Below are 22,922 nucleotides of genomic sequence, written 5' to 3'. Positions count from 1 at the left end.
ATGCTTTATATTAGTCTACTGAAAAGATAAGCTAAGATTACTTCCACACAATATTTAAGACTCAGAAAAATATAAAATTTGTGCTCAACTAAACTGAATTATAATTGTGACAAACCTTTTTATAGCAGTAGTAATTATATTCTGTGATGTGTCAGCTTAAACATAATTTCCAATATCTGTAAGTATTTTTGTCTTAAAATGTCTGGTTGTTCCAGAATGTGAAGGAAGACCATGAAGAACAAAAGTTGATAGAAACTTTAAAAATTGTAGGTTTGTAGAAAGGGAGCTTTATTTGACTTGGTTTATAGTACTTGCAAATAAAGTCTATAAAGATGTAATAAAATGTTAAAATTTTTGCAAAGTTTGCAAAACTTTGATGGGTTTATTTATGAAGTATTTTTTTAATGTAATGCATGACAAGTACCCTATTAATGTAAAACTAAAATGCAATTATCTCTATTGAAACGACAGACTGATCCTGGAGAAATCAGCCTGTGGTTACAAGAGGTAGTAAAAGGTGGGTTTTCGATATAATCTGCCCAGAGAGCAGCATTTTAGTATCTCACAAGAGTAAATTTCTGTGCCTTGTGCTAACTGGGATATATCCTTGCACACTCAAAGTGACAGAAAAAAGTTCCTCACTTCTGAATGATTTAAGATTTCTTGTTTATTATAAAATAATCTATTGTCACTTTATTAGGTAACCAAACTGCAAACATTCATTGCTCTCAGGCATCCACAATCCCATCTTACTCAAGAGATGAAATCTCTGATTAATATTTGATTTTGCCTTCCCAGGATTAGACCCTAAATTCAGGGGAAAAAAAAAAATTCCAAGATCTCTTTTATACCTGAACTATCTTAAGCTTTCCCAGAGGACCCCTGGGCAAGCACAAGGATTTGTTCATTAACCTTACAAACAGAAAGATGATAGAATAACTAGGTTTTTTTTTGCCATGCCCCTTATTTATAAATAGCTCAACACTATCAAGAACTGCATAGGAAGATTTGTCAAATCAAATGAGAGGTTCAGCCTTCCCTAGGCTAATTTTGAACATGTAAAATATTATAACATAAATAAAGTTCAGAGATTGCCTACTTTAGAGAAAGGCCCTGGGTATACGCCAATGTCGTCACTCTGTAACACGTTCTTACCCTCAGGGGAAACTCTGATCAAATAAGACCGATGTCTCTGGTCCTGATAGAAGATTTTAACTCTCCTTCTTGCTGATACTGTTTGTCAAATTAACTACAGATTAACCACAGACACTTACTCTTATCCTCACCAAGCAGTCTCTGCTTTCCTCTCATGCCTACTACCGAAAGACTCTACTCAAGTTTATATAGACTAGAATGTGCCCTTAACAAAGGAAGACAGTCTCAGAGCCTGGAGGATAGAACTTCACCAGGCACTCTTCAAAGAACAGACTTGCGGGGAGAGGCTTCGTAGCTGCCATTATGTAGACAAGCATGAGACCATCTCAGGCAGCTAAATCAGATTTTCAGGACTTCTTTTATTCCAGACACAGATGACTTCATGAAATCAAATTAATGATCCAAGATGCAGAGGACTAAGAATTAATTACATAGAAACTGATACCAGAAATGTACTTTCTAAATGAAGATATGTGTTTTGGAAAACTATTGGCATTATTTTTAATGTCCTATTTTCCGATGGGAAAAACCTTTTAGTGTTCACCTTGATCTATCTCTAACTCTCACTTTAGTTAACTCTGATTTTGCAAACTAAATGGAACATTTTTTTAATGGTAACTTGTTCTGCTTGGTCCCTCAGAATTCAGAAAGAAATATTTTTCCTGTGACTTTACTTTTTAATGGCAATAACATTATTTGCACAGGCTCAATAAGAATCTGTCCTCCCTTTTACTGGGATGTAATCAGACAAACAGACTACACAACAGAGGCCAAACCTAGAGTATCATATTTAAAAATAAGCCTTATTTCATCAGATATGACAAACCTATTACTAAGGTAAAAGGGTTATAACTTCATATTTGGAGCCAGCACTCACAAAGTTCTCCCAAGAAGTTGAACTAGGACCTGTCTGTGGCTTTTGGAGCACTGACCTTACGAGCAGTAAGGTAGGTCACGTTTTGGATTGCCAGGAAGCTTAGCAGATTTGGGGAAACTAGAGGAAAGAGAAAGTCACCAACACTTATAGGTGCTGGTGTTGAAAGATGAAACCCGGTAGGGATGAATTTCTTGAGTTTGGTTTCCTATCCTTGGAACAGAAGAGTAAATAAGAGCATTTAAGGAAGATCTCTGGGGTAATAGAAGCCACTGAAAATGCTCTCCTAGATTTCTTACTAAGTCATCACATAGAAGTTAATTCTCTGACTTTATTTAACAATAGTTCAGCACAGTATAGTGCTAGATGCGCTACCCACACTCAAAAAGGCTTTTATATGCTAATTCAAACTTCTCCACCTATGTCAGTGAATCAAGCCCAAATACAATGGGTTTCTGTGACCATGAAAAATCTTCGGAGATTATTTATGATAACAAAGGGAGCTGCCATACTGGAGCACTGTCTAACAGACCCATCCAAGGAATTTCCAGTTCTCTAGGGGTATGCACATTAATTCACTATTACTGATTAGGATATTTGGAAACTCTGTAAGGATAGGCATTAACTTATCAAAACCTATGAGTCATGCAAATGATTCTTTTTCCAAAATTTCAAACAAATTTTGTCCTGTATAAATGCAAATGATTTCTGTTCATTATGATCCAAAGGTTGCAATTTTGTTGTCCTGTAGGGCATTAACTCTTTGGGTATGTGACTCAGAAATCTTACTCTAGCATACTTTCTTTTACTAACTAAAATACTTTTGATACTCCTATAGTTTGGTAAATCAGCTTTACTCTCCTGCTGATTCCCTCATTAAAGAAAGCATTAATCATTAATCATTAATGAATTCAAACAATCTCTGACATGAATTCATCCTAAAAAAAAACCCTATGCTTAAAAGAGAATAGAAAAATGTGGCATCCATTAGTGGCCCTCTCATGTTTCCTCCTTTCTTATTATTGTCAATATTTTCCACAATAACCATAAATCCATTTTAATTAGAAAAAGATAACTCAATAAATTTTGTGAGTATATGTGGTTTGGAGTCACTGTATGTACTAAGACATGGCTGAAGGGAATGTGGTATGGGTATAAAGTGCAGAAAAAAGGTTGAGCACCATTGAAGCAACCTTTTTACTTTCTAGACAACTTGGTGTACAGAAAGATTCGCTGCCTAATTCCTGAAGAGCAGTGATTTCACTGATTCTTTCCATCAGACTATGCAAATTTGATGATATAAATAATACAAATCAGTGCTTCCTCATAGTCTTAAAGAAAAAGTTTGTAAGACATAAGAAATTCAGTAAAATTCACAACTACCTTTGTTAGGTTTATTAAGAATTTACACTTGTGAGAAATCACAAGTATAAAGTTGCAGAGCAACTTAACATAACATTAGGCACATGTTGGCCTTCAAAATCCCCACTCGTAACTAATAATAGTGATCTGGCAAGAGGAAGGACAGCAAGAGAAAACCTAGGAAGGGACACTAGTGGCTGGTGCACATGGAAATTCTACATGCCCACATATATCCTTGGAGTTAAGTCTCCAAGAAGCTGTTCAATAAAACAGAGAGGTCAAGTTGGATGAAGAAGATTACCAGTCGCTCCATCTCCTGCTCCCTGAGTCTCTCCTCCCTCTGTCGCCGGTGATAATCCATCAGGTCCTCGCGTCCTGAAATGGAGCTAATGCTGCTTTTCCGTTCGCGAAGGACAGGCTGGGGAGTTCCTGAGGCCTGTCTGAGGCTGTCCAAATCTGCATCATCAAACTCGACAGATCCACAAGAGAAGTTCCTCCTGGCTGCAAACATTCTGTCCGGCTCTCCAGGAGGAAGTGAATGACCTGAGCTGGTCCCTGAGTAGGGAGCCCTATCAAGGTCATCAGAGGTACAGGAGGAGGTGGAGGCCAGAAGCATCTTCCGAGCCACTCGAGGACTGGCAGGGACGCTGAGGGTGGAACTTACATAAGGACTGCCCTCAGACGCAGAGGTTTTATAGGGTAAAGCCCCTGAGCTCAAAGAAGAAAAAGTCAGGTAATTGTCGTTGTCTATTACGCTATGAGGTAGATCCTTTTCGCCTAGTTTTGTTCGTTTGGAACTGCCCAGAGAGTTTCTGGGAGGCAAGCTGAGAGGCGTCAGCTGGTTCTCCGTGGCCCTGTGCAACCTGGGGAGAGATCGGCTATAGGCTCCCATGTGACTCAGGCTGCTGCCCGAATACTTCCTGGTTCTGACACCGATGTTTTCAGGTGCCAGCTCCTTGTGTCTGGTCAACTTGGGCTGAAGCATCAGGTTGTCCTGGATGCTCATCTTCCTGGCTTGCTTTGGGCTTGAAGGCATGCTTGCGGCCCCTGACCTGCTGCTGGGAGAGGGGCCAGTGTCACTCAGGGAGCTGCCATTCCACATGGCCAGGAGCGAGCCAGACACTTTTCGGCCTTCCAGCCCTCCGAGAAAGTAGACATTGTCGTGGGATTTATTCCTTGAGCTGTATTTGGAATAGGGGGGCTTCTCTGAGAGCCTCAAGGGCCTTTCACTGTCCCGGCCAGTATAAGGATCAAAGTCTGCTCTCCCGAGTGGATATCCACTGAGGGAGGGTGAAGTGCTGAGTAAAGGAGTGGGAGGTTTCATGGAAATATTTTTGTCAGTTCCATCACAAGAGAACTGCTTGTTTCCCTGGATTTTGGCCAAGGAGGGGCTACTTCTGACACTGGTTCCCAAAGGAGAAGGGCTTCTCTTAGCAGGCACGGGTTGTGAGAGAGTTAAATAGGAGCCAGAATAGTCTCCGTTGGCTTTAAATCTCAGACTGGAAGAATATTTCTTTGGGCTCAGGCTCTCCATCATGTTTTCGGAATCGTTCTCCAGGGAATTCGCCACAAAGTCTGCCTCTAAGCTACCATTCTGTAAATCCAGCTGCTTTTGCATGTGGCTATGCTCTGCCATAATCTTGTTGGAATCTGTAAAGGAAAATAAAGAGAAAGTTTTACTTAACAAAGAAAACTTTAAAAAACCAATCACTTGTCAGCCTACATGTGAACAAATAGCCTTGCAGCAGGGCCTAATGTAATTAACAAATGCAAACTCTGTTTTAGTCATAAACCTGGTAAAATTGTACTGCAAAATGAAGAAGAATAAAGATCACTGGTTTGGGATTTTTTTTGTACAAAAGAAAAATAACCCAAGAGGACATCAATGATATTTGAAAGGAACAAATCTCTACCCAAGTACAGGTGCAGGATTAAGCTGGTACACAAAAAAGACAATTTCCCTTTAGTGTTCTAGTCCTGGCAAACCACCTGCTTCCTGAGTACCTTGCAAACACCCAAAGGGGGAATGTAATGCCTCTTCCTTTAGATGTCTCTGCTAGAATCATTAACTAAAGTCCTGAGGAAACAAAATTCACATTCTGACAGAGAAAGAAAATTTTATGTTAGACAATGATCAATAACATGAGGGTTAGAATATGGATCTTTAAAAGGGGAATTCCCTATGAGAGTTACATTCTCAACAAAAAGACTTAAAGCTCCTGCGACCATCAGAAAAAGGCAGGTAATCATAGAGGAAAGAATGTTCCCCAAATTGCTGCCATATCAGGGTCAGAGTGCAGTATTTAAAAACCTGAAACCGACGTATCCTTCAAATTCCCGGGTATCCCAAATACATCATGTTCACCCTTGATCTCAAACTCTCTGGTCTCGTGGAAACCCCTTTCTCCCTCTTTTGTACTCATCTGAACCCACCCAACCTTCATGGCTCAGATTAGGACTCTATCTTCCATGATGAAAACATTTTTAAAAATGTACGCACCCATAAGAATACGTTTTAAAAATGTATGCACCCACAAGAATACGTTTTAAAAATGTATGCACCCACAAGAATACGTTTTGGACCCTGGTTTGAACATTAACTTAAAGAACTAAAGTTTCAGTCGACGAAAATGTCTTTTAATTACAAATTATCACAGCAAATGAGAAGGTTTATATTTATAACTGATAAAAACGTTTTCTTTAGATTATCATTAAAGCGAAAACACACTTCAAACATTCTCACTGAACTCATGCACTGCTAAGACTGTCCTCCACCTCCTCAGGCTCCTCAGGCACTAGTGACTACATCTCTGGTCTGTGCATAAGCAGCGTCACTTATGGTTAGGAATCAGTTTCATAACATGCCTGTATCTGTAACTAGGGCACAAGTTTATGGAAGAAGGTTATGTCCAGTATTTCTATTTTATCTCCATCCTCTCCTGACTCCCACTGTCCTACAGGTGAGACATTCAAAGGACACAAGTTTTCAATCACAGCCTTCCCCACTCCCTCCCAGCCACAGATTAAGGATCTTCACCTTGTTTGCTCAGCCTCACAGACTTCCTGGGAAAATTCAGGCAGCCTTCTTATCCACAGCGTGGGGCCAAGAAACAGTCTGGCTGCTCAAATCCTACGGATTGGGCTGAGTAGCTATCAACCCGTAAAGCTGCAGCTTCCTCAGATCAGCTCTGCCCTGGGGAACCCTCCATTGCAGAGCCCTGCCCTGATGGATAAAAGCAGCATTTATCTTCTGAAGTGGACCTCAAAAAAAATTAAGGCTCTCCGTTGAAATTGGCCCCCAGCTGGGATCTGTCCTGCCATTTGGCTCTTGCCAGGTCTTTCATTCCTCAAGGATGATGCCCTGAGGAATCTTATCTCTACCCTCTCTTATCCCTCTCGGCATTGGTCTACCACCACCAATTCTGACTTTGACAGCAACAAAGCCCAGTTTGAGACATATCTCGCCATGCTCCCTTGGAGGACTGAAACCAAGATAACCTCTAGTCTTGGTCCATTCTATTCTCAGCTAACTTCATCTCGGGTTGATTTCCCATACTGAAATTCCAGCAAACCTGGGCCAATTCCCTCAAGTAAAATATTTCTGAATTGAGGAAACAAGAAAAGAGGTGGATCCTGAGGACATTACAATGTTATTCATTATAGAGGAGAGAACACCCTAAATGCCCCAACAATTGGGAAAAGTTAAGCTACTTCATAGGAATGAACATTACACAACCATTCGAAATCACATTTTGCAGTACGTTTTATAGCATAAAAAGTACAATCATACAATGTTAAGTAAATTGTAAAAACCATGTATACATTGTAGTTTTCTTATACAGTCATGCATCGCTTAATGACGGGGACACAAGTTCTGAGAAATGCATCGTTTGGCGATTTCGTCAGTGTGGGAACATCATAGAGTGTACTTACACAAACCTAGATGGTACAGCCTGCCACACACCTAGGCTATACGGTACTATTCTTATGGGACCACCTTCGTATACGAGGTCCATCATTTACCAAAATGTCATCACACAGCACAGGACTGTATACACACGACGCATACACAGATTACACACTGACGCTCAGGCCAAAATCCTGCAAGTTATCCTTGATCTCCTCTATCACTATCACCTCTATCCTACCACCTCCATCACTCCTCTATCACCTCTTTCCTCATTTTATCCATCAACAAATCCTATCAACACTGTCCTTTAAACACATCGTCAATATGATCATTGGTTACCATTTCCACTGCTACCTCCTTATTACAAGCCAATATCTTCTCTTGCCTTGTCTGTCTATATGTCTTTTCTACAATAAGAACAATAACAATGGGCAGGGGGTCCTGTTATAAACACAGGCTACCCACTGGGCATGACCTGGCGTCCTTTCCTTATGGCAACCAGTTCTCTTGGTGGAAATCTGGCCCCATTTCCAAGGAAGCCACCTCCTTTCCCAACTTCATCAGGGTCATTTGGTTCAAATTCATCACCCCTCCTTGCCAGTGCTTGTGACACAAGCATGGCTTCTTTTCCAAGAGGGATGAATCCCATTGGCACAGGTGCACTTTTTGGTTTTTTTTGTTTTTTTTAAACAAGAGAAAAACAGTTTATTAGCACCTTCAGTGCACATCACATGGGAAAAACCTAAACGAGAAGTAACTCAAAACGGCTCAGAATTCCACCTTCTACGGCATCTTCAACAAGGATAGTAAAGTTGTAGAGAAACGACAGGACCAAGGAGAGCAGTTTTAGGCTTCCAAGGTTGGCAAATTGCGGGAACGGAAATATATGAGAGGAAAGTAATGGAGTAAGATTTGTTTGCAGATTAAAGAAGAATAGAATAGAATGATAAGAAATGACATCAAAAAAGTTAGCAGTGGTTTTATCTGGGTGGTATCACCAGGGATTTTTAACTCACATCTTCCTTACTAGTTTGTATTTTCCACATTTTATACAACGTATTTGGGTTGCTTTGACAATTAGGGAAAAACAAAACACTCGGCGTAAAATATTATAATACAATCTGTAGCAATACTTCATTTTTAAGTGGATTAGACTCTCATTTTTCCTTGGATCTTGCCCAATTTTCATGCCAGATATTAACTCTTCCAAAAACGATTATTTTAAAGAACTTCTTGGTCAGACTCACTTAATATGTAATCATTTGAAGACTGCAACATTTTTCCAACTCTTCTAAATGACTCAGGCAAAAATGTTAATTATGCAAATGTACCCATTCCATACTTTATGCATCTGAAAAACCACAAAATCAAACATAACACCTTCCCTAATATGAATAAAGTGAACAGGGTGATTACAATGAGTCTCCAGATGTTTGCTGAACATAACTTCGACAATAATATCAGTATTCTCATTTTTTAAAAAATGTAGTTACTAGAATATTTCATTATTTGAAGTAGTTCGGCTTATTGTATAGAAAAAGAAAATTAAAATCCCAACTGGTAGTTTTAAGTACTTCATTCATTAACTAGGTCTTAAGTGCCCAGCACGTATCAGACATTGACTCAGCAGGCATGTGTTGTTCGCTAATATTCCTGTTCTCTTCCTTTCAGAATCATAGCAGTGTTGTTCTTCCCCTATGACATTAGGTGTGGCTGTGTCTCTTGCTTTGATCAGTGAAATATGAGAGAAAGTGAAATGTCAGTTCCAAGCTGAAACACGAAGAGCCGGAGCATGTTCACCACTTCCATGCCCCGCTAAGGTGACCAGCGCACATCCAAGTTTTTGGAGACTTCACGAGCCTGCACCCCCTCAATGAGGGCACCATGGAACAGGGCCCTTGCCAACCCAAAGCTGTCTGAAGCCACTGAGATTTAGGAGTTGTCTATTACCATGAAGATGTTAATCTTCATTAAGTACCCAGCATAAACCAGGCTTTGAGCTGGGCAGTGGGCAGCGTGTGGTCAAAGGCACTATTTCCTGCCTTTACACAGCTTACAGGGGAAAGAGAAAGATGCACATATGAACAAATGCTACACAGGGAGACACATGCCTTCCTAGAGGACTGATTGACGGATTGGTAAAGGAGCATGGAAGGGGACTAACCCAGTGAGAGTGGTAGCCTGAGGAAGTTGTGGTAGAAACAAATGACAATGAAATTAAGTTTCATTGAAGGAAAGGGAATTTGATGGATATTATCCAATGGTACCATAAAGCCACTTCTACAGCTAAAATGCTGTGATTTTAAGGGTATGGACAAAATCCCAAGCCCATCTGAAGTCTGCCTACTGGTATATCCAGCGAACATGCCGTCTCATACAGAACAATTAACCAAAATTGTGCAGGAAAAAGCAACGGTTATTTTCTGTGTCATGGTCCTTAAAAATCTAAGATGTAACTCTCCTTGGATGAACTGTATTTAATCATCACGTATTTCTCACTCATAGTTATCTAAACCCTTTCCTATCTCCACGACCATGTAAGATACGCCCTCTGGGCCCAAGCCCTATGCCAGCCCTGAAAGTGGTTTAAATTGGACAGCGATCGTCCAACCATTTAGGATATTTTAGACCAGGATACAAAAGGACATCCATAAGTGAGATGCTAGAACAGAAAAGAAAAGAATTAAAGCCAGTTAGTGGGGAAGTCTTTGGTTTTACGATAATGTATACAAAATCAAAAACAGAACTCAAGTTAGATAGAACAGGCATTCCCACAATGCAGAGGCAGCAACCCAGAAAGCAAGCCCGAGCAGATGCGACTACACAGAAGCCAAAGCTAAGCACTAAGCCCAAACCCCACATGTTAAATATTTACTCTAACGGTACAGAACTAAAGCTTAACATCTGATGTCAGAGGATACCTAAAAGTTTAATTTTTGACTCAGCAGTATAAGATATTGATGTCCTCTTAAAGGATAAAATGTATTAATATATTTGAACCTGTTTGCAGCTGCAAAAGCTATTTAATCACCCAAGTGAAATATCACCGAACTCAGGTCCCTCTTTATTTGGGCAAATAAAACAAGAGTATCAAACTGCTACGGGTTTCTTACTACTCTACAGGGTGGCAACACACACTTTTCTGAAAAATCAAAAAGCCTAATGACTGAAGCAGTTTGGTTGGCCAAACAAAATACAATACCAAAATATTCCAAAGAATCATTGGCTGAAAGAAGATCAGCTTTACACACTCCAGGGGACGGACAAGCAGGACATTTGCAAACAATAAACCACATCTAAGAAACAGCCATGCAACATTTCTTCACCACACATATTTGTAGAGGAAATAGGGTTTACAGATGATTTGAATGGAAGGGCAGTCCAGAGAATATTTAAAGGGATATTCACGTCTGGTACCCCAATTTTTCAGTTCAATCTTATTAGGTCTGTTAAGGATGTGTAAAAGGTTATATATTTAAAGATTCATCATCAAGCACAAATGTGGAATTCACTCATTTTCCTGAAGCTTAGTTACCTGCCGTTAACTGAATGCATATGTGTACCTGTCTCAACTTGATATCTCGTAATCCCACGAATCAATTCAACTCAAAAGATAGAGAATAAGGGGGCCAGCCCCGTCGCCAAGTGGTTAAGTTCGCACGCTCCGCTTCAGCAGCCCAGGGTTTCGCCTGTTCAGATCCTGGGCATGGACATGACACTGCTCATCAAGCCATGCTGAGGTGGTGTCCCACATAGCAGAACTAGAAGGACCTGGACCTACAATATACAACTAAGTACTGGGGTGCTTTGGGAAGAAGAAGAAGGAAAAAAAAGATTGGCAACAGATGTTAGCTCAGGTGCCAATCTTTAAAAAAAAAAAAAGATGGAGAATCAGCCACACAGGTGGACTTTCTCACCACAGGAGTGACAGTAATGGCTGTTGGTACCTCCCTCCTTCCAGAGTATTCTTTTCATTGCAGGTGAGCTTACAAGAGTGGAGGCCTCCAAACGGGAAAAGCATAGGGAAATGCAGAACAGTGAGTAAGCAGCAATGTACAGTGAATGAGGATGAGAGTGTAGGCAAGGCGAGCAGAGGCGGGAGGGTAGAGAAGACAATGGAAGAGTCTGGGTTTAATTCCCCAGCAACCAGGCAGGGAGTGATGTGATGGAGCACTGCAGACAGAACGCATCAGAGACCACAGCTGTGTTTAGGAAAAGAAAGCAGAAGAGCTAGGCTGGTGGGAGGTGACAGCAACACCACAAGAGGTGTTGCCAAAGTGACAAACAAGAGCAAGGGCAGTGGGGAGAGAGATCTGTGTTCACATGTGTAAGAGAGGAGGCGAGGAAGACTCCAGGGTTTCCAGCCTGGCTTCTCGGTCTACACTGTTGTGTTTATTTTGAGTTTCCTGTACATTTTATGTAAACAAAAAAGAAGTCTCAGTGAAATTATAAAATCACTGCATTATGTTATTGTGAAAGCAAAACAGTCCCAGGGGCTTTAATGGCTCCATATATTACACACGTAGCTCCGGAACGGGTCTGGAGAAGGGAAGACGGCATCTGGTGCCCATCTGAGAGAAAAGACAACAGCGGGAAGTCCAAACAGGAAAGAAGTTAATGTGTGTTGAAATGCAGGGGCTTACTCTCCAATCCATAAATTTAATCCCCCCAGAGCTCTTGTTATTTTATCACCTGAAATGTACATCATCTTATTGTTAATTAGAAAATGCCAGAAGTCATGAAGAGATCTCCAAAGGACACCATGGAAAGGCACAGTACTTTTTCCCTAGAGAAGAAAATTACTTAAAAAACTAATCTCAAGGATCATGTTTAAAAGTTTCTTTGTAGATTCTTTTCTCTTTGGCACAATACTGGCATCTGTTTTAAAACATAATTCTCCAGCTCCGTTTATACCAAATAACACAGTGAAGCTGGTCCCATTCAAACTATGTCACCAACAGTGAATTTACAGCACTGTGACTGTCACAGCTGCAGTGATCTTGGTTTCAAGACAATGAAAACATACCCAGGCAGTAAAGTTTTAAAAAACAAACAAATTAAAATGAAGTGTTTGCTGTGTTGTGTTGTGTTGGAGGAGAAGGGCCTAAAATCTGGCTTATACAAACGCAGTCTTCCAGGTAATTTATACCAACAGAGTTTGGAGGAGTCCTAAATTATACAGCACATTACTTCTTGTTTGACATTGCCATGCACAGACCGTTGCTTGGATCACCCAATACAGCAGGAATTAATCAGAGGGGACTGCAAGAGCAAGGGATAGGAAAGTGGAAATCATTTCATATTGCTGGGGAAAGGCGAGGGATGTAGATTATAGAAGCAAATTCAGGAAAAATGTTCTCAGAAAAAAAAAGATCAGGAGGGTATAGGTTTAAATTTCCGCTTTATAATAAAGTCTGAGTCTCAACCCTCTCCCGCAAGGGCCCTTAGAGATGAGCTGCTGGCTCTGGGAGCATATTTCCTCGCAGACAGTGGTGGACGCCTGGAGTTCAAAGCTCTCCCAGAACACTGGTGGTCCACGGGCCGGTCTCTTTCAGCACTGATGTTTACGCTACGGCAGTGTTGGAAATAAAGCATGTACTGACGACATGTAATGGAATTCAGACACCAGCTTAGAGTGGTCCCTCAGAAGCAGGGCCATCATGGGAGGGCATTTCTGCAGCGACCAATAGCAGCAGAAGGGGCCTGAGGGGAAGCTTTTAGAGGACGGAAAGGGAAAAACTAAAAAATCTATTTCAGCCCCAAATTCCAAGCTTCAGAATGGAGAACAATGGACACAAAACCTCCCTCTTTTCCCACGAACCCCAACATGAAAACATGATGAAGAGGGGGGCTAATTAGAAGCTTCAGGAACAACCACATCCTTCTCTAGCAATATTCTCATTTCAGAAATCCAAAAGCAGCCTATTTTCCCCCTCCTCCATCATCCAAACACCATCCTTAGTAAACCCTCAGTCTTCTCAACTCTCCCTCTGCAAACATACTCTCCTTTTTCACCAATGTTTTGTTTCATCACTAAATCCTCCTCGGCCTCCTCCATCTCTGCAAACAAGCCTCACCTCTCCACACGGCCCCACACCCATCAGCAAACACCTCCTCCTAGCAGATATTCCCAGATCCTCTCTCCTTCAAACATCACCTGCCACACACAGTTTCTGCAAGTATCCCCAAACCTGGACCTTCCCATTGTCTCAACGCCCATCTCCCTAGAAGCTTCCTGTCTCTCCCTCACTCATCCCGGCTTTCTAAACTCTGTTTCTTGAAACTCTTCCACCACACTCAGGATTTTATATCCCAGTATAGAGAAGGAAAAAAACCTCTGTTAGTAGACATAGTAACCCTATTGTTCTTTTTGCAAATAAACGGCAGCAAAGGGATTCCCACTCCTCCTGCCTTGCACCATGTTTTTCGTCATTTAAAGGTCTGCCTGTTTGAACAAAATAATTATTATCCACTAGCTACACGCAGGTAAGTTGATAATCTCCAAGGACTATATTTTCATCTCTCCAAAAGATCCAAAAAGAGCAGTTCCACAGGAATAAATGTATTTTCATGGCAGAATCAGGAGGCTGTTTTATTCTTGCAGATTGAGCCTATTACAACAGGTGGCTGAAATCTACCGTGTGAGGCAAGCGCACACACACATACTCACAGAAGGACGCATGCTGCCCACACGCCCACAGCAGTCTAACATGCACGCAGGCTTACTGTGACTGCCAGAGGAGGCGCTTCAGAACCCAGGCAACTTGAGGCGTCCTCAGAATTTGTTAGGTGTTGGGTGACGTGTGGCGGAGCTGGGGGGGAAGGAGAGGACCACTGGAAGGTTGAAACGATGTCTCAGGACACTGATTTCACAGTTTCTCTCTTGGTTGTCTTCTGTTTTCTCTTTTAAATTCTTACTTTACTACATTCTGAAAATATCTAAAAGAAGAGGTAAGGGAGCCCATTAAGGAAAGAACAAAGGTAGCAGACAATGCTGCAGGGAGGAAAGGAGCACAGAACGGAGGGAGGAGCGATGGCAGATAATGAGAACTTTTAATGCAGACGGAAGAAGTGGGGACAAAAAGCAAAAAAAAGTGTCAGCTTCTTCCTACCACTAGAAGGCAACTAGCCCCCGCCCTCCACCTTCCCCTCTGTCATCTCTAGCAGCACTGAAGTCTAAGTTCTGTCAAAAAAAGAAGTCCAGATGGTAGCCAAAGTTTCCATAAGTAATCGAAATCAACAGAAAGAACCATACTTCAAATGAGGATCTTCACCTCCAAATGAGTGATGAGAGACTACTTTTAAATAAGTTTGGAGTGTTTTATATTAAGAATTTTTAAGAATTTTAGAAGACTCAGTGAAGAGAGTAAGACATCAGTTATAGGGATTTTTAAAAGTTTTGTGCTAGTCCCTTGAATAGGACTTGTCTGTAGGAACTTTAAAACATTCTTTAGACTATCCAAGGAACTCGGCTGCATGTTTCCTATGATAACTCTCGTCAGCCAGTGAGGAGGGCAGGGGAGGGAGGAGAGACAGCAGAAGCAACCTCAAAAAACAAGTGAGTCATTAAAATTCCCTTCCCATGGGCAAAATTCCTGACTTTTACCTAAATAATCAAGATACGACTTTTATCAATTGGACTCACATTTGTGTTTATACCATTATTAAAGCAGCTTTAGCAAAATTTTAAAAAGAGACTATATTAATTCAGTAAGTATTTACATATATAAATTGAGTTCAACACAATGATGTGGTAGGAAAGCTCTCAAATTAAAAGCATGCTGTCTCTGATTACGGAAAATACAAGGGACAGAGGATTATATTAAACGACACGCTGGAGATGCTATCACTAATTCCAGAATATGGGAAAGTTTACAGAAAAAATGACCAATGTCTTCAACAAGCAAATGGCAAGGAAAAAACAAAACAAGACAAAGAGGGAATTGTTCGAGATTAAAAGAGACTCAGGAGCACAGCAATGAAATACAATGTATAGCCCTCGTTTAGATCCTGTTTTGAACAATCCAACTATTAAAAAAATCTTTTTGAGACAATCAAAGAATTTGAACACTGGAAAGTAGATGATACCATAATTATTGCTATTTTTTTAGGTATGATAATGATACTTTTTTTTTTTTTGAGGAAGATTAGCCCTGAGCTAACATCCATGGCCAATCTTCCTCTTTTTGCTGAGGAAGATTGGCTCTGAGCTAACATCTGTGCCCATCTTCCTCTATTTTATATGGGGGATGCCTGCCACAGCATGGCTTGATAAGCAGTGCATAGGTCCGTGCCCAGGATCCGAACCACCAAACCCCGGGCCGTCAAAGTGGAGCACACGAACTTAACCGCTACACCACCAGGCCAGCCCCTGTGGTTATATTTTTTTTTTAAATCCTAATCACTTAGAGTTACATTTTAAATTATTTATGAATGAAATACTATAGTGTTTGGAATTTGCTTTATAACAATTCATGTTTTGGGGGGAAGTAAAGTCTATTGATGAAAAAAGATTAGTACATGTAGATAATTGTTGAAGCTGAGGGATGGGTACATGGAATTTCACTGTATCAATCTTTTAACTTTTGTGTATGTTGAATTTCTCCATAGTAAAATATTAAAAAAAGACGTATGCATTCTGCAAATCAATATGAATAAAAATATATTAATATATCTTGACATAAAAATTATAGTAGCTCACTTTACAAAGAAGTATGGGGTCATATTACTGGCTCCTAGATGACTTTTTTAAAGCACGAAATATTAACCCTTTATCATATTGAATTAAGTGCCTAAAATCTGATACTATTTTTAAGTGCCTGGGAAAAACGTGAAATCCACTGTCCAGATTACAAGTATCAGGCCATTAAATTATATACTTGCAAGATAACGCTAGATGGGGTAACTAAATTTCTGTGAGCCCAAATAAGAAACCATGTCTTCAGAAAGCTGAAATGTAAAAGTATTCACACAGCCTGACAAATCTTCCATATCCTGAAGAATTGGAGCCTCAAAAAACATTAAAACACACACACCCCTAACATATTTATGCTAAGGGAGACACTGATACACTTTGTAGATTCTTAAAGTATGTTACTGCTCATCTAAAAGTGGGAGAGTTCTTTAGGTAGGAAATTATAGATCCCTATCTTCAGGGTTCTTTATAGAATCCTAAATTAGTTGTAGTTCAAGATAACATTTTCCCAAATAAATCAAATGTATCAAGATGTTTCTTATTCCTGACCATTGGTGTAATTTATCTCTGGGTTTAGGTCTTTCTGACCAGTCCCCTGTAAACCTGGAGGAATCTTCCTTTATCATGTGATCACCACAAGGAAGATAAAGCCAGAGAAGCGGAGAGTTGCAAAGAACTAAATTGGAGGTCTTGAGTAGCATCTGTGTGTACCAGTACTTCAGATTCACTTCCTGAAGCAAAGGCTACTCCAGGAAAGAGCACCCTTCAAGCTCAAAGCCAATTTCAAACTAGGAAAACACTGACCCTGGGATCACATGGGAACAAAGATGCTCTCTTGACCCTGAAAACACTGCTATGGGCTTGAATTGGAAGCTGAGAGTCTATGGCAGCAAAACCCTCATCTTTCTACCACCTTGTCCCCTTTTCACACTACAGATCAAAACACACTCTCTTAAGAGACATCTTTTATTTTTCCAAAGTAACATTACCCAAACCCAAACACACTACGTTACCCACTCTCTTCCCCAATATTTACGAACTGGAAATAGTCACAGTATAAGTAGGCTCAGGAGAGATGCAAAAAAACACAAGTTGACTACATCTTCCACGGTCATAATGGCTTCACCTTTAACTCTAAAACTGAGTGGATAGGTTTTAAAAATACTATAAACAAAACAAAACAATAACGATACCATCTCTTCATTACTTAATGGTTGATTATGCAGAGAGAGCGTTATAAGACAATGTTTCCCTTTCCAGCTACATTTTGACCGCTTATTGCTTGGAAGGAATAGGGAAAAAACTGGAACCAACAGAGATTAATAAACAACTAACTAAATTAAATTTAATCAATGCTGTTTTTTATAACTCTGGCCAAAAGACCTAATAAAGGAAATGGTTACATGAGGATGTTATTTTTATTGTAATGGCCAATCTAGTACAAAGAACACTGGACAGGCTGCCAGGAACATGAGTCAGGAGACGCGTCCTGGTCCTGGTTCTGCCAAAATAACCAACAGAAGTAAGAGCTGCGGCAAGACACTTTGCCTGTCTTCACCTTGTTTTAGCAGAGATTTCCCCATATTTAAAATGGTGAGAGTGAACTAGATGTTCTTTCTGCTCCAACTTTCTAGACTCCCAAAGATAGTGGTTAAATAACACAGGCGTGCCAGTTATACAATGCAGGAAATGGAAATGACCACAGAACAGAAACATGTTTTAGTGATAAGGTGGCAGCTACCTAATTGGGAAAAGGCTTCACCGGCACTGTTACCCATGACATTCCAAGGGCATAATAAATTGTTGCAGCATAGCACAGTGGGAAAAAGTCCTGGTCAGAGTTATGGTAATGCAATATAATACGGGCATTTGATTCAGCATGATGTATACGAAATATTTTGTCTGCATTCCCATGGCTTGCAATTTCCTTAATAAATCTTAAGCCGTTTTTGAAAACCTACTTCTGAGATGACGTAAGCAGTGTGGCAGCCAGACATGACTTCCCAGTCCCCTCTGAATATCTCTTGGCTATGAAGCACTGTTCAGGCTGGGTCTGAACCGGTCAAAAGAATGCAGGAGCCGGCTTTCCTGTGCTTTTACCTGCCCTTGTTTTAGCAGTACAGTGGTCAAGAAACAAATCTAGGACAAATCTTGTAACCTTTAGCTTTTTTGCCATTCCACATGCTAATTCCACAAGCATATTGCCATCTGGAGAAGTCACATGCAATGTGCAAACAAAATATTCTAAGATGATCAACACCGAATTTCCATGGAACTCTAGTTTTAGCAGCAAGTCTTGGAAAAGGCTGACCCTGCTTGAGGTAACAATATTAAACACTGGCATGCACAATCTTTTTCTTCCCCTTAATTTGTAAAAGAAGGAAAAGCAGGGCATCTAATAAATCAACCTTCACACACAAAACAAAACAAATATCTCCTGTGAAAACTTCTCAAAAACTTTGCATATAACTTAGCCCATTACTCTACATCTTATGCATCTGTTTCTTTGTATAGCAAGCTTCTGCACCCCCAGCTTTCCCACTGCATCCCAGTAAAATGATTTTTATACTTGGGATTCTCTTATTGATCACTAGTGCCTACAGATTGCCATCTTGCCCTTAAAGCAGATACAGCACAAAGCTTCTTTTCAACATGTAAGAAACATCCCTAAATATCATGAACACAACTGTGTGGAAATTAACCCCTGGAAGATTCACCTTCCTGAGTGACAGAGACAAGTTCTGCTTACGAAATGCTTATTTTGAAGGGATCTGAAAACGTGAGCTGCCCTTTTTGGTTTTATTTACTTTAAAAGGCGAAAGTCATATTAATCAAGTGCCAATAAATATTTCCAGCCGACAGTTATTAAAAAAAAAAAAAGTCAACTCACATCTCCTCTCCTATCATCTGAAAAAAAAACTAAGGGGAATGACTCACCAAAAGGTGATACTGACAAGGCTGCAACATCTCTTTCCTGAAGCACCTACAGGGAGCAGCCCCCTTAAAAAAGGCATCACTTTTGAATCATTTCTAAATACGCTACTCTGCTCAGCTTTGAGGTGCACCCTTTGGCTAGACAGCAAAATGATAAAAACCTACCTCAGCAGGGTTCAGAGCTCTGACCTCTCCCAAAAAATTCTCCTACATTACCAGAACCTCCCAGACTTGAGGATTGTAATACTGTGGCAGTACTACTGAGCACACAGAACTAGAATCCCTAGTCACAGGCCTAATGGCTAATTGTAGTAATGTAAATGTGAGAGTACATATGTTTGTAATTGATCGGGCCATATGTGCACAACTTTTCTGATAATCAAAAACTCATTGAGATGACTCCTTTCTATAAACAGAGCCATTCACAAATGCCATGCTTTTTAAACTCTCCTGGGAAATTAACAAAGACTTTCTACCACTATCATTTTCTTCCCCAATAGGTAAACAGATGGAATGGCAGAGACTGTGGGGTGCAAGAGAGAGTGTGGTGGAACACGAGTTAGGAGATCCGGCTTGCAGGTTCTGCGCTGTCTAGCCAAGCAAGTGGACTGTGGGCAAAGGATTCAGACAAGAGGATTTCTGAGGTTCCTTTGACCCCCAGACTTATCTTGTCCCACTCGCCCAAAGAACAGCCAAGCTTGAACAGTCTTCAGATTCCTCACCCGAGTTCCGTGCAATCACATTTACCTCAGATAGCCACTCATCAGCTTATGAATTTCCCCCACAACTGCCCCAATGCATGCTCATTTCCTCATATGCCAAGTGCTTTTTTTAGCTCCATACTCAGGAGGCCTCTCTCATTCCCCCTTCTGTCCAAGACAACCCTATCCATTCATGCACCCTACTCTTAACCCATAAGGCAGGGAGGGACAGAAATATCTCAAATGTTCTGTTTTGTACCTGGATTCAAAAGCAGCATCTGCTACGTCTGTGCAACCATCTGTTGCCCACTTTGCCACGGGAAAGATGGTACAGGCATCAGACGTGGAGTGTCACAGGTCACACAATGGAATTATCCCTTTCTTGGGTCTGACACACCCAGGCATATGCTCCACAGTCACCATAGCTAATGCCACCGTTCCCCCATCAGAGTTTATTTATTTCCTTACAGAGAATGGGACCTCTAAACTCTCACAAAAGGTCAGGTCCACTTTAAAAACAATTACATTTGCCCAAATATCAGTTTATAAATTCTCTAATCCTAAACTATATCTAGAACTATGCCTGTCACTGAGACCTTATGAGTTACTCATCCCTGGGTAGCTCAGTCTTTACACCTATAGAATGAAAAGGTTGAACTGGGTGATCCCTGGGGCCCCCTTGCACTCTCACACTCCAAAATTGTGTGATTTTCAGCCAACTCAAAGCCGTCAGTGAACAGAAGAAGTTCCTTCACATCTATGGTACATTAAGACTCTTAACACCAAGGGCAAAAGAATCTGCTGCAGACAAAAAGCCTTCTGTGACACGCTTCTTTGTGTTGAGCAAGAACACAGTTGATTTCTTGAGGATCCAAATTAGATTAAGATCCCTAATCTTGTTAACATACGCCCACAAGGAAGTAGTCTAGCGAGCATCTAGAGTTTGGGGCTGGATAATTCTTTTCCTGTGTGTCCTGCGCATTGTAGGATGTTACACAGCATCTGCGGCATCTACCCACTAGATGCGAGCTTTAATTGGCATGTGGGGTTGTCCCCTACCCCCAGTTGGGACAACCAAAAATGACTCCAGACATTGGCCCAATATTCCCTAGCGGGGGTGGTGGGGAATCACTCCCCCCCTCATTGAGAACCACTGCTGTAATGTATTTTAAAGAGCTTTAGAAAAGCATATCACTTAAAAGTTGTTTTTGGTTCAAATGGGTGACACTTACACAGTTAATAAGTACACCAAGACCTAACAGACACTCAGATTGATAAAGCACATGTATTCCACTTGGAAGATGGAGGAAACCACTGTCTTTCCAAGTCCTTCACAGCACCACCTCCCTAAGGACTGAGAACTTGCACAGAAAGCCATCATCTCAAGGGCTCTTTAAAAGTATTTAAAAGGAGTAACGTTTTTCACAGTAACTTCTCTACTGTACTCCAGAATCAACCCTTCCTTACAGATGTCAAAACAGGGCTTTGAAGAAAATAATGAAAACCAGTGGTTGTTTTAATCACTTGGCTTTTTCTTCTCTCTCTCTTGTGCAAAAGCCAGTAAATAAAACGTTTCTGATAAGGTTGCTAGAGTTCCGGCTTTGGTCCGGGTTCTTTAAGATAGGAGTTAGGAAGCTCTTAGCCCAACTTCCCAAATATCTTTTCCTCCCCCACTTCAAACATGGCTAAGAGTCACCCCCCAGAGTGGGTCCTCAGCCCAAAAGAACAGCAGCTGCCAGCTGCCAGAAACAGATTGAAGCCTGCAAACTGACTGAAATGATGACTACTTAACCAAACATCTCATTTTTCCATCTGTGAGAAAGGCTGGGATGTGCAAACCTCTGGGTCTTGGGAGGTGAAGGCCACACTAGTCAACTAAGAGCAAAAATGCAACTCCCCCTTGCTTTGAAAGGAAATGCCAGTTATAAACGCTTTAGGGACTTTACAGAGTTTCTTAAGTACATATGTTTAAATTTCCACATTAAATATGTAAGGCAAAAAAAAAAAAAAAAACCCTCTTAAATAACTAAGTCCAGGATATGAAAAGCGAATCCTGAATAGACACAACTGTTACTTTTCAAAGAACCTTAGCTCTTTATTCAAACAAATATTTACACAATTGAGGGCAATGGTACCAGGAATATAGCCATTCTGTTAAAATAGTGGACAACTCGAAAGGTTTATTTATCCCAAATCCAACGCCTCTGTTGCTATCCTACCAGGCACCAAGAATTCAAGTGCTCTCGGGGCAGAAGTTTAACCCTCTGAAGCTGTGAACTCCCTTTAGGCCTACCTCCCTCTCCCAGCTGAATCCAGATAATGGTAGGATCTCAGAGACCTATCTCAAACCCTAAGTTAAACCAAACTGGAAGCTTCAAGTTACAAGTCCAATACTTGAAAATAAATACCTGTAACTTACGCATTCATATAATGAGGGGAAATGTGGCTGACAAATGTTTATAGTAAAAGGACCCCACATTTTTCTGCCTCTTCTCTTAGTTCCACTCCCAGCTGCGTCTGGCTGTGAGACTAGATGTGCATTCTAGAACTCCTGAGAGCTACTTCAGAGCAGCACAAGGAACACCTCAAGGGATGAGGGCAGGGCCAGCCAGAGGATTTCCAGCCCCGGGCAAGTGAACCAGCATAAAAGGCTGTGGGCGCAGTTCCCTCTCTTACAGAAGAAAGGTAGATAGATGGGTAGACGCTGGAAGCGGGTTCGGCTTCCGAAGCTCTTTCAAACAGGAAACCCCAACCCTGGAAGGGAGAGCCCGTCAGCCTTTTAATTTCCTGGCGGTGGCGGGAGTCAGCCAGGTTCTCGGCGCTTTGCTAAGTGATGACTGCTAGAGCTAAGTTATTAAATGTACCAGCGACCGTTTCAGTAGCGCCTCCCCCGTGCCGGGCGCGGTGAAACAAGGGTTCAAGACACTCCCCAACGCTCTAGCCGCTATCTTTAAGGGTGCAGAGATCGCCAGAACATAAACTTCTGGGGGGATCCAAGGTCAAATCGGAATCCGGGTGTCTGGACAGTTCAAACGTGCGAGCCCCACTCTTGAAACAAAGTGGAACCAGAACCGCAGTAGCTAGATATTTGGGGCGGGGGGGTCTTCTCTGAGCCCCGCGCCCCACACCACCCAGCAGCGGATCTCCTTCCTCCGCCACAGCGACAAAGCAGCTCTATCCTGAAGTCGCCGACCCCTCTCTCCTTGGGAATTCCAGAGTTCTCCGCAAAAGTTGCCCCGGTCCCCCCCCCCCCCCCCCCCCCCCCCCCCCCCCCCCCCCGAGAGCGCCCCC

The 22,922-nt window shown here is 41.4% G+C and overlaps 1 protein-coding gene across 20 annotated transcripts in view; it reads right to left on the bottom strand.

Moving 5' to 3' along the window:
* Nucleotides 1–22,922, bottom strand: part of PHLDB2 (pleckstrin homology like domain family B member 2) — a 223,587-nt gene that overhangs the window by 89,194 nt on the left and 111,471 nt on the right. For 18 of the 20 annotated variants that reach the window (XM_046658183.1, XM_046658175.1, XM_046658179.1 and 15 more), the window contains one exon: nt 3,693–5,041. In XM_046658183.1, coding sequence (XP_046514139.1) covers nt 3,693–5,041 — 1,349 coding nt within the window. Of the gene's footprint in view, nt 1–3,692; nt 5,042–14,027; nt 14,241–22,922 lie in introns of all 20 variants that reach the window. The other 2 variants (XM_046658187.1, XM_046658190.1) reach the window with 1 other exon arrangement.

The sequence above is a fragment of the Equus quagga genome, chromosome 4, assembly GCF_021613505.1.
Source record: "Equus quagga isolate Etosha38 chromosome 4, UCLA_HA_Equagga_1.0, whole genome shotgun sequence".
NCBI lineage: Eukaryota > Metazoa > Chordata > Mammalia > Perissodactyla > Equidae > Equus > Equus quagga.
This window is presented reverse-complemented; position numbering and strand designations above follow the sequence as displayed.